Source organism: Diprion similis, chromosome 3 (assembly GCF_021155765.1).
Source record: "Diprion similis isolate iyDipSimi1 chromosome 3, iyDipSimi1.1, whole genome shotgun sequence".
NCBI classification, from domain to species: domain Eukaryota; kingdom Metazoa; phylum Arthropoda; class Insecta; order Hymenoptera; family Diprionidae; genus Diprion; species Diprion similis.
Genome location: NC_060107.1, coordinates 13,814,235 through 13,831,970, shown reverse-complemented (window position 1 = coordinate 13,831,970; position 17,736 = coordinate 13,814,235). Strand labels below are relative to the sequence as shown.

The following is a 17,736-nucleotide window of genomic DNA, read 5'->3' as shown; positions in this document are numbered from 1 at the left end:
CATTATAAGTGATGAATAGTAAACCAATGCCTTGATAAAAAATACTCCATCTTTATTCAAAATCAGATCTTGTAGACTTGTAGAGAATTCATTTACGAACAAAAGTATCCCTATAGTTAATTAAAATCGGTAATATGTTACGATTTTTCCATTGTAGATTTGATTCGATAATGGGATCCGCTGAAAGTCATCAATAATTGTGCTGTTGTAGCTGATATTTATGGTTTTTTAAATTTTATTCTGTGTTAAACGAACATTCCTTCAACTTAATTCAACAACAACATTAACTTCGGTCCACCTTTCGAACCTTCGTTGTCTCATATTTCTGTGTGTGCGGCACTTGACCTGGACTGGTTTGATACATTCTTAACCCCAAAGCAGAATGTAGTTCATATTTTACATCACACAAAATTAAGGTATGGAATTGATTTTGGAATGGACGTATTTCAGGAAATCAACTCATTGTCAGTTCGAGCCCCTGCAATACCACCATAACACTGCAACCTCATGATATCTGTTATAGAGGTTATGAATTTGGACTCTGGTCACAACTCTGGCGCGTTAACGAAGTTTAACCTCGTGCATAATTATCAAAATAACGAGACAATCCGAACCACAGAGCACCCAAGCACTGGCATTGTGTGTGTCAGGTACGTCAACATGGTATAATTACCTGTTTTACCCTCTGGGTAAAAAATAGAAAAGGGGTGCTTCGCTCGCGGAGGTATTACGTACCAGGTGAAAATACGTAGGCGAGCAACTGAGTGCCGCGGCGGAACACAAGGACTTCCAGGCTAGCACACGGCTCAGGTGGATCAATACGGTAGAGAAAGAGGAAGATAGCAGGATAGAAGGACACAGCTTGAACAGAGATCGTCGGGAGACCCCGTATATTATGGCAACAACGGCTAACGGCGTATACTTATATTCTTCCTACCACCTGGCTATGCTTTTAATGTCATCATTACGACTGAGTGTGTAAAATCTCCTTGAAATGAACGCTGAGGTAGGATGATAAAGGATATCGAATTATTTCACCTCGTTTCTGCAGATTCGTTGGTAGACTAGTAATTCGAGAAACGCGACTGCCCCTCACCCTTTGGCAGTTCATTCTTCTTCATGTCTTCCTCGAATTTTTTCCTTCTTTTTCATCTTTCAAAGGGTAATAAGAGAAACTACTGAGAGTGAGAAACACTTTTTCAAAGCCATGTCTTCCATGTGATCATTGTTTTCATTAAAGGTTGAAGTGCTAAATTGGATGTAACGTACCTTCTTCAAACCGGGTGTTTTTCATCGTAGTCTCATAGTCGACCTCAAAGTAAGCGATGGTTGCCATTCAAAAGGTCAACACCAACTTAACAAAATTAAGCCAGCTATATATAATATACTGTATCGAATAGGTTTGGGATCGTCGGAAAACTCCCAAGTGACCTGATCGTGAACCTTCTTTTGCCGCCAATTTCATCATATAAAAACCCCGCACATGATTCACGTATCCCTTCAGCTTCTGCACAAATGAGCAAATTCCCCAAGTAAGAGAGTTCCTTTATCAAACCGCGTTCCTGCGCCTGATTGAAAGCTTTTACCAGTATAATTATATTATATAAAATATGGGACTTTATTTTACAATTCGGACAGATTTGGATAAAAATTTACCGACGCATTTTTTATTTAGCTGAATTTTTTTTTTTTTCACGGCTTCTGTATCGAAAAAAAGAGATACGTATTTGAGGACTTTTCTTGTCGCATATTTTGGAAAACAGAGCGGATGGGAAATTTGAGAATCTGGTGAATTTTGGCTTGTAGACTCATTTTCAAAAATTCAGAACTCCGGTTCTATTTGAGCGAGAAAGCTCTTTTTTCTTTTGAAAGGTAAAATAGTGAATTTCAATTGAAAAAAAATAGTTTCATTGAAAATTATTAACAAATTCAAATTGTTATAAGCATTTAAAATGTTTAAATCGATTTTTAAAAATTGAACGAACAAATAAATAAATAAAAAATATTATTATAGCAAATAAGAAATTAATTCATTAAGATTTCAATACATTATTATTGGTCAATAAGTACATCGTTCTGCATTACATTGTACAATATTCACATTTACTCTTAATATATATATAGTATTTTTGAATTGAAAATTTTTAGAATAGTTTTTTTTCATACAATGAGAATCGCATTGCTTCCAATTCTTGAGGAGAGATTAGAATCAAACAATGATACTTTAAAGTGCTTTTTGCCGCTACAGATTTTTGGAAACGTGGTGATAATCGTTTTTCTTTCTCTTTGTGAAGAGAAATCGGAATCATACATTGTCACTTTGAAGTGGGGACCGGTGATAATCACCGCGTTTCCAAAAAGCTATAACGGTAAAAGGCACTTTAAAGTATCATTGTATGATTCCAATCTCTCCTCAAAAATTGGAAGCAAAGTAATTCTCATTGTATGAAAAAAAAACTATTGTAAAAATTATGAAATGAAAAATACTATATATATTAAGACTAAATTTAAATGTTGTACGATGTAATGCAGAACGAGGTACTTAGTAACTAATAATAATGTATTGAAATCTTAATAAATTAATTTTTTATTTACTACAATAATATTTTTTATTTATTTGTGTTTCCGTTCAATTTTTTATAAATTCTTATTGGCTAATAAATAATATTTTTTAGTTAAAAATATAGAATAATCATCATTTATATTACAAAGAAAAACGATAAGAGGCAAGAAAATAAGGCGTGCGATGGAACCCGCGCGCCAATGTGAAGTGCCGCGCTAGATAAATTAGTTTTCTTCCAATAGTAATAATAGTTTCCCAATCAATTAAAAATACGTTTTTGATAGAAAATTTGACGTAGAATACGATGATTATACTCAGAAGTCGCTACGAGGCGGGGGCGATCGTTAAAAATCGATTTAAACATTTTGATTGCTTATAACAATATGAATTTGTTAATAATTTCGAATGAAACTGTTTTTTTTATTAAAATTCATTCTTTTAGCTTGGAAATGGAAAAAGAACTTTCCAGCTCAAATAGAACCGGAGTTATAAATTTTTGAAAATGAGTCTGCAAGCCGAAAATCACTAGATTCTCAAATTTTCAATCCCCTTTATTTTCCAAAATATGTGAAAAAAAAATCCTCAAATACACATGTCTTTTTTCGATGTAGAACTCGCAAAAAAAAATTTAGCTAAATCAAAAATGTTTCGGTCAGAAAGGTGTTTGGTTTGTAAAAGGAAGTCCCATATATATACATATATATATATGTATATTCCTGAGATGGTAGGGCAAAATGAATGCTGGAAGACTCTGCTGAGAATCTGCTATAAGGAATCAAAAAATGATTGGACTTGAGGGAAATGGCAAGACTTTTTAAAACGTTCTTACCGGTAACCTTGCGACAGAAGAGGATGCTATAGTCAGTTCTTACCGACTGCGTTAAATATCTTCTGCAGTTTTGGCCTATATCACAGGTAAACCGTGATCGCCTGAAAATGTGAATAAATTTTGGAATTTATATCGTAACGACTAGTAATTCAATTTGATTAGGACTCATTTGAAAGTGTGAGCATCAAGCATCATTTACGTATTTTTCATGAAAACCAATTAATAAGTAGCATAGTTATTGGCAATAACATCAGCCAATTCGCTCGATTGCATATTTTGCCGTGTCCATGATTGGTCAAAAACGGTCACACCGATTAATTTCGAATTTGAAGACAGTATTCTTGGATGGCTGATTCTCTGTGCCATTATGCGAGTTTGGTCTTTTTTTTTTTTGATTTTATTTTCAGCAAAATGACAACCGTTTTAAAGTGACATGCGATTTTACTCATTTTGATGTAAGTAACCAAAAAATAAAAGAATAGAAATAAATAGAATTATGAGAACGAAGATAAACTATTTAGGACTACTCAACAAATTTGAAGTAAATTGTTGTCACCACGTCACCAAATGATTGACAATAACAATAATTTCTAATATTCAAGATGTAAATTCGTAAAATTTAACAACTTTTTCAGCCTAATATTCGTATGTAAGCGCTGACTGAATTTTTCCTCTTTTCCTTAAAATTTTGCAAACCATCGAAAATAAAACCGCATCGTTTTCTGAACATATTAGTGTATAGAATTATACAATGATATAGGTTGAAAGGGGTTAACAGCAATTTGCAATTGGTGTAACAACCGCGATTACCTATCGTTTCACGCGTGAGAAAAATTTCGCATAAACTTTACCTTTCCATTTTTCTTTGCAACTCGTTATAACTTTTGATACGCTGAAGTCCCCGCCGTGGTTTTAAACGTACGGCGACGATCAATAAAGCTTCAAACTCATTCTAACTTTGGTATAAAAAAGTTTCTGATTTTATTTTTTTCAAATGATACTACATGCAATACAGATGTCTGAATCTCGAGGCTTTCTGGTGAAACAAGCTCCCTCAATTTATTAGGAACAAGCCAAGCAATGAAGCCTTGAAGTTATTCAAGCCATGCAAGGTTACGAGAATAATAATTTGAATAAACCTGAAGAAATGGAAGAGCAAGTAGTTCGAGATTTACCTTCATCTTCATCTCCAATTTCATATAGAATCAAAAGTGTTAGAATTTTTCCCGGAATATTGTCAGAGTAAACAAAAAAATCGTTATGCAAAGTGTAGACCGATCGCGAAATATGCTGAGAAGCTAAGAAGCCCAGTGAAAATCTGAATTCAGAAGCCTTAGCAGAGTTATCATATTCCGGCAAGTGTCCGCAAGTAATTTTTAGAGAACGATCGTGGCAGGGAAAAACCATTCGGATACTCGTAAAGAACCATTATCCCTTTGCACAACTCAGTGTAAACGAAAATTTTCCCAATAGTGATGCATGACAGATAAAAATGCTGCAAAATCCCAGTCGGACGCTCTGCGGTAATTGTCTTATGTGCGAATGGAAATGTAGCAGACTAAGGGACTGCGTATCGCCCGGGATGACAGGACAAGGGCTTTGCAAAAAGCGCCCAGGAATAACGCGGGTTGGAATTGGGGGAAATTGAACCGCGAACTCCAACGCGGATGAGGTAACGTCAGGTACCTGGAACCTCAGCGCCTGCGCTCAGAACCCGGCAAACTCTGCTCCCGCTCCGAACTGCTGGTTGGGTATAGATTCAAGGTAAAAGGCTGTTAGGGTTCAGTCATCTTCCACCTCCGAGACCGTCTCGTCCACCGACGAACAAGCAGCTCCCAGCCAAACCCCCGAATCCCAGGAACGAACGACCCTCAGGGAGGCGCTGTATATCACATAATGTAAGTCCTGCGATGCTTTCTTATTATGAGGTCTTCCGTTTTTCCAAGACATGGTGTAACAACCAAATACCTCATCCTTTACGTGGAATTTATTGCGCATTTTTTCCAACAAACAATACAGAACTTACGTAGTCCCGCGTAATCTATAAGTTCGATTTGTATTTACCAGAATGCATGTGATTTACGCGGAAGCATCTTTTTCGAAAATCCCAAGAATTGTCAGTAGATCCTGAATTCATCGTTTATTACGATGAACTGTGTAACGATATACTTATGTAAATGAAAATGCTCCATAGGCAACATGACGCAAGATAAACGCGCCTGCATGTATGCAATTTAGCGTACGTTTGAAGAAAAAACGCCTGCATTTCGGCAACTGAGCGTACATGATATCCAACGACATTTCTCTCAGTGTTCACGATTGATCGACCTAGCTCCTCCATTCTCTCCAATCATTAACCCCGAAATAAATGTCGATCGGTAATAGTTACCCAGAATTCCATAAACACAGGCTGATTGAACCTGCGTTCCATTTCCCATGAGACATTTCAACGAAATAGCTCGATAGACTTTTGTTTTAATCATTATGATTTCCGTCCTTAACGCATTTTGTAACCAACTTTCCCTGCATGCGGAGCAATATATCAATAAAGTACGAGATTGCAACTAGTGAGTACTCGATAGGCAAATGTTGATTTGATACTCGGCAATATCATTTTCGCAACAACGTACCTACAGTTGACCGAAAGGTCTCGCCAGGTCTGATTTAGAGTGTAAAGCACTTTACCTCAATACCTGCGCCGCGCTTTCCATTTCGTCCAATCCACTACAGGCCTGAGACCCTCGCTAGGTAGACCCATATTATTAGCTGGCTTTCAGGCGTTTTCGGCAAATATTATGACATTCTACATCGAGCCAGAGTTTTTTTTTTTTTATTTTTTCTTCTTTATTAGATCAAGCTACTCCAGTCATTTACTGAGAATTGTGTGGGTTATGAATAGTAAGTTCATCGTATATAACATTTAATTACATTATACATGGATGATTAAATTTTCGTCAAGAACGTTTATTTCATGTTGAATAAATCGGGAAATCGATTGACTTCATTTTATCTCTCAATACGACGATGAATCTTGTTGCATGCAATTTTTTTTGTCCAAAGAATAGAAGGATTTGAAGATGTTCACCGTCGTTTCTCACATTAGCATATCTGCAACTAGAATTCATGCCGATATTCTGAATTAGCATAATAATACCTACCTTGTCTGTATTGATTTTCTGCTATGCATTGGTTCCAGTGCACAGTGCTAAACAAACTTCGAGCAATATCGATAATGAAGTCCTATACTGGAGCGGCTTTGGTCCTTGTGGCTTGCTCTGTCATGCAACTAGGAGAAGTCCATGGCTGGGGCGGTCTCTTTAATCGTTTCAGTCCGGAGATGCTGGCTAATCTTGGCTACGGGGGTCACGGAGGCCATCGCGGTGGTCAACCCGCTTTTATGCAGGTAAAAAGCTTCAATTTAACCTTTTCGCACACCCTCGGGACGTTGGTACCATTGCGAGATCAAGGATTCGCGACCGGTGAATCAATGGCGGCAATTGTCCTCTGGCATTTCGGTTGGAATTCAGTTGGGTGGCAGCTGTGCCTTTTGAATTGTTATGCGTGGCGTGCACGGGTACCAGATTTTATCCGTGCCATGGAAATATGATGTGCATCTGCCTAATGTGATGGGTTACGGAATATTAAACGACGTACCATTCACAGCAAAGTTAGAAGTGGATTAAGAATGGTTGTGCTCATAGAAAGAGCCGTTTTTAGTTCTGCTTCCAATATATTAAATTACATAAGAGCAAGCGTGGTTTAAAAATAGCCTTTATGGGCTTGAATACTCATTGTAATCGATCTACGTAATTATATTTCTGCTGAGTATATCGTTGATTACGGTATTGCGTGTTTAATTTAAGCGCACTGCGTACATGTTATGCCTCAACTTGCGGCATATCATGCATGTGAGATGCAATTTTTAACTGTCATTTACATACGTAAATCATGTTGAATTTTCTTGCTGTTTGTATGACAAGAAAAATATTTTCGTTCAATTAGAAACTGCCAAATTGTTTGGAAGTTATAAGAGCCTCAGGCTGCTAAACCGAGGGTTTCGGCTTCAATCTTGAACCGAGACAAGCATGTAGGCTATAATAATTTTCATGCAGCACATCTCAACCCTTTAATACAATTAAGCTTTCAGTTGAGAAACAGAAACACCCTTACATATACTGTCTCGCTCAGCTTAAAGTCAGCGGTATGCGAAACCTGTTTATAAGTGATGAATATTCATCAGAGATTAATAAAGTTTACCAACAAGCCTGCTTAGAAATTCATTTAGGAATGGAAGTGTGTATCTTAAGTGTATTATAACAAGTATACTTGATTGAAATGGAAAAGTTTCGCGGGGAAAAATCTCTACTTTTCATATATGCATGAAGTATAGTATTTTTTAATCATTAAGTCGTATTTTTTCATTTCCCTTAAAAAGGATAATCACAAAAGTTATATGCAATTGAATTCTAATATTTTCGATCCTGTACTTCAGCATGGCTCATTGTTGGCACTTTCTTTTAAATTTGTTAAATTCGATTCAACTTCTGTTTGGATGAATTGAAAATTAAAAACATGACCAATTCGCTTTTCCCTAAGTTATGGAAATATGAAATTAAGAAAATCCCTGGAACTTCCCTATGCTGCCGTGAAATAGAAAAAAAAAATAAGCCTTGTGCTAACAGACGAAAGCGGCATTAATTTCTGATCTCTCGGATTGGACATGTCTGGACTTCAACTTACTTGTCTTACAGATAAAAAAAATCACGCAGATCAATGGTTTTTATTACTCGTATACTACGAGATTGTCGTACATTGACTAATAATGTAATCATTATATTTGTAAGTTACGAAAATCTTTTTAAAAATATGTAAAAATAGAAAATATTGGGATTATGAAAGAAAACTTGGATATTGCTGTTTCGGTTGAAATGACTCCACAATCGTTTAATATATACTAGATTCATACGATTTCACGTTACCATGGCTGAGATTATTGAGAAGGCTATTTATCTACAGAATCACGGGAACGAATTTCCTTTCAGTACTCACTTCAATATTGCTATTTAACGATCGTAGTCAATATCAGCTCAATGCAATAAAACTAAATGTTTACAAAATATTTTTGTCAAATTGTATAAAATTATCGTCTGCATAAAACGAACCATCATAGAATTGAATCGAACGAATCTGCTAAATTTTCATCCATGTTGAAGTGACTAGAACTGAAGCATCGATATCGAAGCTTTTTTTATAATATCGATATTTCCTATTTTTAAATATTCTCAAAACATCTCCGTAGCTTGTAAATTTGTTAATTTGATAAATACACCCTGTACGGCAATTTCGCACCTAAATGATGTCTCCTATAATGTCCAGTAATGTTCATTAACGCCTTTTCTTTCCGGCTACCTTGTTATCAGTCCAAAACAAAATGCGAGTTCGATTCTGTACGAATTATGTGACAATGCATCCCATTTTCTCACGTCAACTGCATCGGCTAGTTATAATTGTCACATAATTCGTATAGAATCAAACTCACACCTTGTTTTGGACCGCAAACAAGTTAGCCGGAAGCCCAAGGCGTCAAGGAACATTGTCTGTACGTACACACGCACAAATCGCTTGCTTAAATCACACAGAGACTCGGAGGTGTTGACGTATACGGAGATTTGGTCGAGGACGAGCTGAAAGAACCCTGTTACGGAAAACGATGTACAGCTAATGAACACTGCTGCCCAGGATCTGTGTGCGTCGACGTAGACGGAGGTAAGGGTGAAGTTAAAAGTCATCTTCTTACGTCACTTGAAAATCTTGAAGCACAAAATTGTGGCAGGAGTGTGTATTAAGAACGTTTCTGCAATTTTGAAATTACCTCGTCAAAGGTCACGTCATAATTTGATTCGTTCATGCCACCGAATTCTCTTATACAAATCATATGACGTATTATTTTATTTACGACGTTTGATGATCGAGAGACTCGAAACAAATAACAGAATTTTTATCAACTGCTAGCACCGACCGCCAAAAGATCTTGTTATCAACAATCTTGTGACGTAGAGTTTTACTGTTTCTGCAGTTATCGGATCTTGCCTGTTCGCCTATGGACTGAAGCAGGGCGAGTTATGCAGAAGAGACAACGATTGTGAAACCGGGCTGATGTGCGCCGAAGTAGCTGGTGAAACTCGTTCTTGTCAACCTCCAGTTACCTCAAACAAGCAATACAGTCAGTAGTTGAACTACTTTGAAATTATTTATTCTTTCTTTACATATAGGTATGTACGGTAACACGATCGGAATCTTTTATATTTCAGGCGAAGAATGCAACATGTCCGGGGAATGTGACATTAGCCGTGGACTCTGTTGCCAGGTGCAAAGGCGTCATCGACAGACCACGAGAAAGGTACATTTTTTGAGTCAATATACGTACAACGTAATATTTTATGATTAAGTAGTATAAACTTGCGGATAGTAATTCCGTCGCAGTGTTGTATCTACATGAAAAATGAGGATGTAGTGAAGTATAAGTGAAATCTTTCAAGCGCGCATATACCGACCGAGCTATGATCATAGATTTAAGAGATAGACTTCGCGGTCTGTGCACCGAGCTGAAGCCGTAATTAGAAAGAGAGAGCAACAGCTGAAGCCGGACGTCTCTGTTACACGATCGTAAGCCATTTCACCGATTAGAGTGAGAGGTCCGACTCCAGCTGTTGCTTTTTTTTTCTAATTACGGCTTCAGTTCGCTGCACAGACCGCGCAGTCTATTTCTATAAGTCTATGGCTATGAAGTATACAAGCAGGTTACGTTCATGGAAGAATTTAACGATGATTTACCCTTCGGCAAATTTTCGTGGCCAGTATTCCGTGGGCAAGTGGATGAGTCTGAGGGAGCCCGAGACTATAAGAAATTGTATTAGCCATCCGGTAGCTTCTTTATCAGCGGGAGCCATTTAACACGCAATTCCATAAGCATACAAAAACCCATTAGGGTAACCATCTTTAACAGTCTTTGAGCAACGCTCGTTGTTTGCTCATTTGGGGCACACATTTTCCCTTACCCACGATTGACTCAAAATTGAATCATTAGAGGTTCTTTTGTAGTTGTTATTTATGGTCTAAACTGAAAATTTGGGAACTCCGAGTGGCCGGTCAAAATGCAAAATGCTAATTGATTTAGTTGGGATTTGATACCCCGGGGTATTTCTGAGGCCACTGATTACGAATCTGAAATCAAGATTCAGAAAATCAAGTTGGGTAACTTTTTGGATTCGCTATTTCGAATATTTGAATTTTGAGTTTGGAAAGGCCCAAATGTTGGCGTCATGCGCTCTTTTGCAAAGATCTTCGCATATTCCACAGCACGAAAACGCTGAATTTTATATACTGCACGTAACACAATTCGAGAAATTAGAATTTTTTGAACTCTCATAGGCATTATAACTTCACCAACGTCCAACGTAGGGCTGCAGTCTGAATTCAACGCGATAAAATCTAACGATAAGCATGCGTGAAAATCGTAATTCATAAGGGCAACACTCGCTGTTGATAACAATCATAAATAAAATTCAAGTGCGATTCCTTGTGACCTGATAGTGCTATTTGTTTACTTGATTTGTATTTATGTCTTCTAAACATTCCCCCGTCAAGGTTTACAGGAGTTAGCTTTTGGGTAACGACGAGTTATGTCAGGTTTATACGCTTTCTCGACCCCTGACCTTTAGCCGAGGGAACAAAAACGCATCAAGCTATCTCGAGGGACGTTAATCCAATTTGTGCGATATTGCGAAACGTTGCACGTTCCCATCCCCATGGCGGGCATATATCTTCTGCGTTAGGAAGTCCGAAACAAGTTACGCGGAAGCTCTGCTTTATCAAAGCGAAATTCCCTGCTTTACGATATAAATTACAGTTTGCTGTTAACTGAATAAGAAAACACTATCTTTTTCTATAACTTCGCGGATTAACCGTTGTACGGTACCTACGGGAATCCGTTATGACGAATATGTCCTTATTTTTGATTGATAATCTTCCAATCATCATGGAACTTGATATCCAGAGGTTTTCCAAGCTCAAAAATGATATAAGATATCCAATTTTCAAATTAGCCTTATGCAAAATTCATGAATAAGCCGGATAAAAATTGCTTACACATTCACACATTACTCTTTTAATTTCAATCTGCTCATGGGTAATTTTTAATAAACCAATCCAATGTTCTTAGGTTAGAATTGATTTTAGATTTGACGTTACTTTCCGTGAAATGGGGTGCGTCTAAACCGAATAGACTAACTACAATACGTCTTCTTCTGTTTGGCATTTAGAATTCTAGAATCACAATGCCATATTCGAATGAACGAAGCTGGAGAACCAATGATAAGTATTAGGTTTCATGCTCTGATTCATCACCTGATTTGGCCAGTATAATTTTCCTACCTTACCAAAAAAAAAAAAACTGTGAAACTCATTGTCAGTGAACTTGGCGTCCAGTTTTGCATACACGAGCTTAAAATTAGTCGTTTTCTTTATGCAGGCTGTAAAATGCAGCTTATGGAGGTTATGTAGGTGATACAAATTGAGTTAGATTAAGTGGATGTCAGATAGATGTTGAAGTGATTCGAAAAGACTTAACAAATCATCTTATCGTTGGTTACCGACTGGTATGTCTTTAATGACTGTGACGAGTCATCACAACGGCATAATTTCGATTCACCACTCGCCACTCCATTTCGTGTAAGTTGGCTGGGCAGCAAATTAACTAATTACAACCTCTGCGTCTAGGTCTGTTCATACTTCGAGGATCCTCTAGTCTGCATCGGACCAGTGGCCAGTGACCAGGTGAAGTCCATTGTCCAGTACACTTCGGGAGAAAAACGGATCACTGGACAAGGGAATCGCATCTTTAAAAGGGCACCGGCTGCTTAGATCCCCCGAGTTTTCGAAGGCTGGCGAAATCAGATATACATAAAAAATCGATAATTTAAGATTACCCTACCGCGTAGATACTAACCTAGAAAAAACACTCCCTATGACATAATTTACTCCTCATACCAGTATAAGAGTGCAAAATTGAATCCCTCGCGTGAGCTTGTAAATTGGCGATCATTTTATGTCGCATACTGTAACTTTGGTTTTCTAAATTCCGATTTCTTCACCCTGATTTTACTGCGGCGTACAGTTTTAGTAACTGCAGATTATTTAATTTCGTATATGGCCATGACGATCGGGCAAACGCCGCTCTGAAGAACGGAAAGATACACTTGCGGCGAACCAGAAGATTTTATGCCCGGAGAGAAATGACGACTCGTGAAAAAAAAAACATACATATCTTTCGTAATTATAATGACTGAAAAATATTATACATATCAGTAGGTATTTAACCTATTACCAATTAACTATTTATCTATATTATTAATCGTATATAAGAGGCAATTGTAATGTCATTCGTATTTTAATGTTTAAGTATATATAGCCCACACGCGTAAGTGTAATATTTCAATCGAAAATCAAATTACGAAACAAACTGAGATGAAAATTTATCTGATGTAACTGTAAACGTCTTGTTCTCGTGTAATTATATGAAATCAAAGATCTCGTTTACTGGCTAGGCTGCTTATATAATATATTTATTATAAGTAATATTAACTTTAACCGTTGCGTCATCGTGTCAATATTGTCACGCTATCGGAAAAAAATCAGCAAATCGTATATATAACTATACCGATAGTATACATACCTATATATATATATATATATGTATATATATATATATAAAATATGTATCCATTAATTGATTGTATATATACATAATACGTATGCACAATCAATTAATCGAAGTTAAGTGACATGGATGTATATGGATACATATATACATATCATATAGATACACACATATGACTTACGTATGTATGTATACAGCTATATATCTATAGCGACGTCAAGATGGGCATGGCCATTTCGTTACACTGATTTTTCAAGTTTTCTTATTTTTTTTTTTGATAGAGAGAAAGAGAATGAAAGAGAGCAAGTTTAAATCTGACTCTTAAAATTGGAATCACGTCTTACCATGTGAAGAAAGGAAGGAAATAGATCTTCGCAAACGTATTGCGTTGAGTAACAAGATCTAAACAGACATGAATGAAAACTTCCAATCAGGCAGAGTCTTGAAAGAAGTAAATCTTCCACAATTTTCAAAGTGTCTCACAAGTTACACGCTTGCTAACGTGATGGAATTAGGGTTTGATGAAAAAAAAATTATAAGATTATTAGGAATAATTTTGACGTTGACGGTTGAATATTGATTTAGTTCACTTGCTGAAATGTTAGGAAACATTACACGTTTTAAATGAGTATAAAGTTAATTCATTTGCCGAGCCCCCTCTACAGATGTTTAAAATTCAAACCGCGTGGGGAGATATGCAAAGCTAATTTTGAATTATTGTGACCTCAGACTTCTTGTAGTCCGTTATTACGTGCAAAAATAATACTTGTCAAAGATTAGAATAAATTTATATGGCATTATAACTAAAGACGTTGTGTGCTCGTACTCACGCAGATATTATGCCCGATGCGTCTCGTTCTCTTATTGAAAAAACAATTTGATGGTAAATATAGATAGAAAAAATAATGAAGTGAAAAGTCTGCGTGCTCATCGAGCGACCGTCGACAGTTTAATACGATGTCAAAATCTCGATGTTTCCTATGTCGTCTATAAGTGAAGTTAAACATATCACGAAAATGCCTAAAGCATTAGAAGTTTAAATGATATACTATGTATTATTAAAAGATATTCGATTGAAAGTATATTTTTGTCTTCGATGCATCATTATATTAATACTCCGTATATTGAACTCCATATTTGCATAATATTGATATATTTTATTGAAGCGTATACTACTATTATACATTATACTGCTACAATTGTGTAGCATAAAAATGATGAATAATCATTGTTAATTGACGTTATAGTATATTTATTTCATTATTCTTGTGTAGGCCTATTGAGATATTATATCAAACTAAATATTATACTTATACTATATTAAGTTTAACAAATCAATTACATATCATAGAGTCTAAGATGTTAAATTTTAAGAAAAAAATTCACTAGAGAAGTATTTGGATTATACAACAGATTCCACAAAGTTTCAAGCCTTCGTTTTCACGCATATAGCAGGTAAAAATATTTCACACTTTCATAGATGTGCCGTACTCTGGTAATGTGTTCCATACTCGGTACATTCTTGAAGGAAGAAATATTCTGCTATTATATATTGCTTATACAGCGTTATCTTGTAATTACAAAAGTTGATAATCATGAATATTTTAAACATTCTATCAAGTATAATAATTATACGAATATTTTTATGCACGTTATTTTTGTCGAAAGGCATTCAAAAAATCAGAATTTTCATAATTTACACATAATTGTGTATAAATTATACAGATGATTGATTGTAGAATCCAGTGACTTCGGCTACTAGGCATTGAGTCAAATGTACCTATATCAAAAACACCTCTACATGACTATACGTGTACATCTCCTAAATATTAATAATTATAATGTTTCAAAGGTATTTGAATGTGAAATACACTATTATGTATATATATATATATATATATATATATATATATATATATATATATATATATTTTATATGTAAACACCTATATACGTACACATCGTATGAATAGATGTGTACTGAAAGTACTGCTATATAACATCTCGTTAGGAAGCAATTCCTACATATTTGAAACCGTGCACTCTGGCAGGCATAAACATACCCACCCATGATTTGAAGGGATATTTTATTTTTTGTATATAGTCCAGTCGAATAAGGATTTTACCCGGAAAAAAATTGTAAGTATCGATTTTCCTTCGGAAATCGTTTTGGGGGGGGGGGGGGGGGGGCACTGGTAGTTTGCATTTCGGTTTACGGAATTCGCACCCTATTGGTTCAATCGCCATCTTGAATTTAGTTGATAATTCGTTTATTTTCAATTTCACACGAAAAACAGTAATTACCAAAGTTGTTTGGAATTAAATTTCCTACAATTTTAGTCATTATCAATTTTTCCCTAGGGTCGATATTTTTCGATTAAGGCCCGAAAAGAGGGGATGACGATGGGAAAAGAAAGAAAGAATAGACTAAGTCTACATTCACTCAGGTGGGTAAATCTTGAAGGTATGTATGAAACGTACGCAATTAAACCTAAGTAAGTAATCTGACGATACAAATTTCACATAAAATTTTATTTTGCATACCATGAGCGAATGAAGAATCTTGCTGGCTAGCCTACACTTAGGAATGCGTAGATTAAAACACGTGCAGCTCGTCGCAATCCACGGTATAATAAATAAAATTTAAAAACACACTCGTATACGTGGATCGCGCAAAATATGAAGAAGCGTTAGGCTGCTGAATTTGAATCCGGCACGATTATTCCAAATCATGGTCGAATTAATGAGACTCTGATTCACTACCACTACATCATACAGTATACTTCAATTTAAATTTTACGTCGATAAGAAAAAAATTTCGCGTGTATTCAATTATATATATATATCAATCGTACCACATCTTCTCTGTTTCGGTTGATATTTCTTTGCTCTAAATTTTTTTCTCATACACACTCGAATTAGGCTTGCAAAATAAACAATACCGATGTGGGGTGGCTCTAGCTTTGTGACGGTCAATATTTTTGAGAAATGTCGAATCTGCTCTTTACATCCTCGCGCCTGGCATTGTGAAGCCTGCAATAAGGCAATTGCATCATTGCATTTTTTTGTATCTAGCTGTGACTGACGCTTGCAGGATAATCATCATGATGGTGCATCTGTGGTCAAAATTCAGTCTTTCTTTTTCCTGTTTTTCATATTTGTCATTTGTAAATAAGATCGATATTACGATAATCCTTAATTATATATTAGGTGTCTCGGCATATTTTTATTAACACTCCAAAAATCGGCTTCAAATAAATAAAGGGTTCAGGCTATTCAACTTTAGTAAGAACGAGTTACACTTCAAGTTTTATGGATTTTATGAAGTTCATTTGCGAGTAAATGCAACTCAAAACTGGGTGTGCCGCAATCGACGATGCTCATCTCCTGGAAACTCCTCCTGACTAGCATAGCATGTTAAAGTTTTAAAACTTCAACACATTTCCTAAATTTTTTTGAATTTTCGCAGTCGTTTCATATTTCTTATGATACTTACTGTGATTTTCCCGAAAATTTCATCGTCATTTTACAATAATTCATTTTTTTTCATAAGCTCATTAGTTGAATTGATCACCTCGACTAAAATATGTCTCTTTTAATTGTTCGAGACATTATATTCTGACTTAAAAAAAGATTAAACTTTTCTTTTAACTCGTAATTACGACACTTCTATCAAGCCATACGTTAATTTATCTAACGCTTGCTTGTGGTAAAAATTACTAATTCGGGTTCCTATAAGTTCGCTGATTCAATTAACGTTTATTCTATGGCAATTCCAAATGCAATATCATATGTTTAATTGATTTATGTTCTAGAGAACATAAAAGACATTATTTACAAGTATGGAGTATCAATATTATCGAAAATTAATAGTATTCTATTTACGCAATCATATTTAAATTTCTTGGACGAGATTTTCGATTCTAGTACGTATTGTGGCGCCATCTAACACGGCGGAGAATTTCAGTCTAGTAACACTGCGCAGCGCTCATTAGGTTTCGGTCAGTGCTCGCTGGCAGTCGTATAAAAGGCGAACAAGCGTCGCGCAGCGCTCATTCGGCTCCAGTCAGTGCCTGCTAGCAGTCGCGTTTGAAGAGTAGAGTTTGCTCCGGTTCGAATAGCTCGAAAAGAGCTGCGGACTTCAGTGCTGTAGAATCCAAATCCTAGTGTTATAATCAGTGCATATTTCTACTAATTTACATTCGTTAATTACTGTGCAACATGCAGAAAAGTGACTCATAGAATCAAAGTATTATGAACATCAAAACAGCCTGCAAATGTTGAAGGTGAGTTACATTCGTCGCATTTAATCATCGTACGTGTAACTTGAAGTTGCCTCTGTCCGCAGGGTGTTGTGTTTTGTTTTTTGCCCGCACATTTTTAGTCACCACCCGATATCGACTGTTGAAAAACTTTTCAATATGAAATCAGCAAGTTGAAGTTAGGTACATATTCGGAATTATTCATGTAGATTCTAGAGGTCACCGGCTGCACCGATACCGAATTTGCAAAATTGTCAACGAGTTAAACAGTCAGCAGAGATTGGTTTTTCAACAGTAATCTCGATCATTCTTCAGAATAATTCAGCATGCGTATTATTTTATTTTATTGCAATGAGGAGATACG

At 36.0% G+C, this 17,736-nt stretch overlaps 1 protein-coding gene across 1 annotated transcript; it reads left to right on the top strand.

Annotated features, from left to right (window-relative positions):
* The first annotated feature begins 5,133 nt into the window (after window positions 1-5,133).
* Window positions 5,134-15,012, top strand: LOC124416820 (prohormone-3). The gene is made up of 6 exons (XM_046898171.1): window positions 5,134-5,290; window positions 6,589-6,795; window positions 9,032-9,158; window positions 9,469-9,615; window positions 9,704-9,792; window positions 12,171-15,012. Exons 2-6 carry the CDS (start codon window positions 6,625-6,627, stop codon window positions 12,312-12,314), a joined length of 678 nt encoding a protein of 225 aa, XP_046754127.1. The 5' UTR covers window positions 5,134-5,290; window positions 6,589-6,624; the 3' UTR covers window positions 12,315-15,012.
* The last annotated feature ends 2,724 nt before the right edge of the window (window positions 15,013-17,736 follow it).

Coding starts and splice junctions, on each gene's coding strand:
- LOC124416820 (XM_046898171.1), top strand. CDS start 6,625: ATGAAGTCCTATACTGGAGCGGCTTTGGTCCTTGTGGCTTGCTCTGTC. Junction 6,796..9,031: donor GTCAACCCGCTTTTATGCAG/GTAAAAAGCTTC, acceptor TAAATCACACAG/AGACTCGGAGGTGTTGACGT. Junction 9,793..12,170: donor ATCGACAGACCACGAGAAAG/GTACATTTTTTG, acceptor CTCTGCGTCTAG/GTCTGTTCATACTTCGAGGA.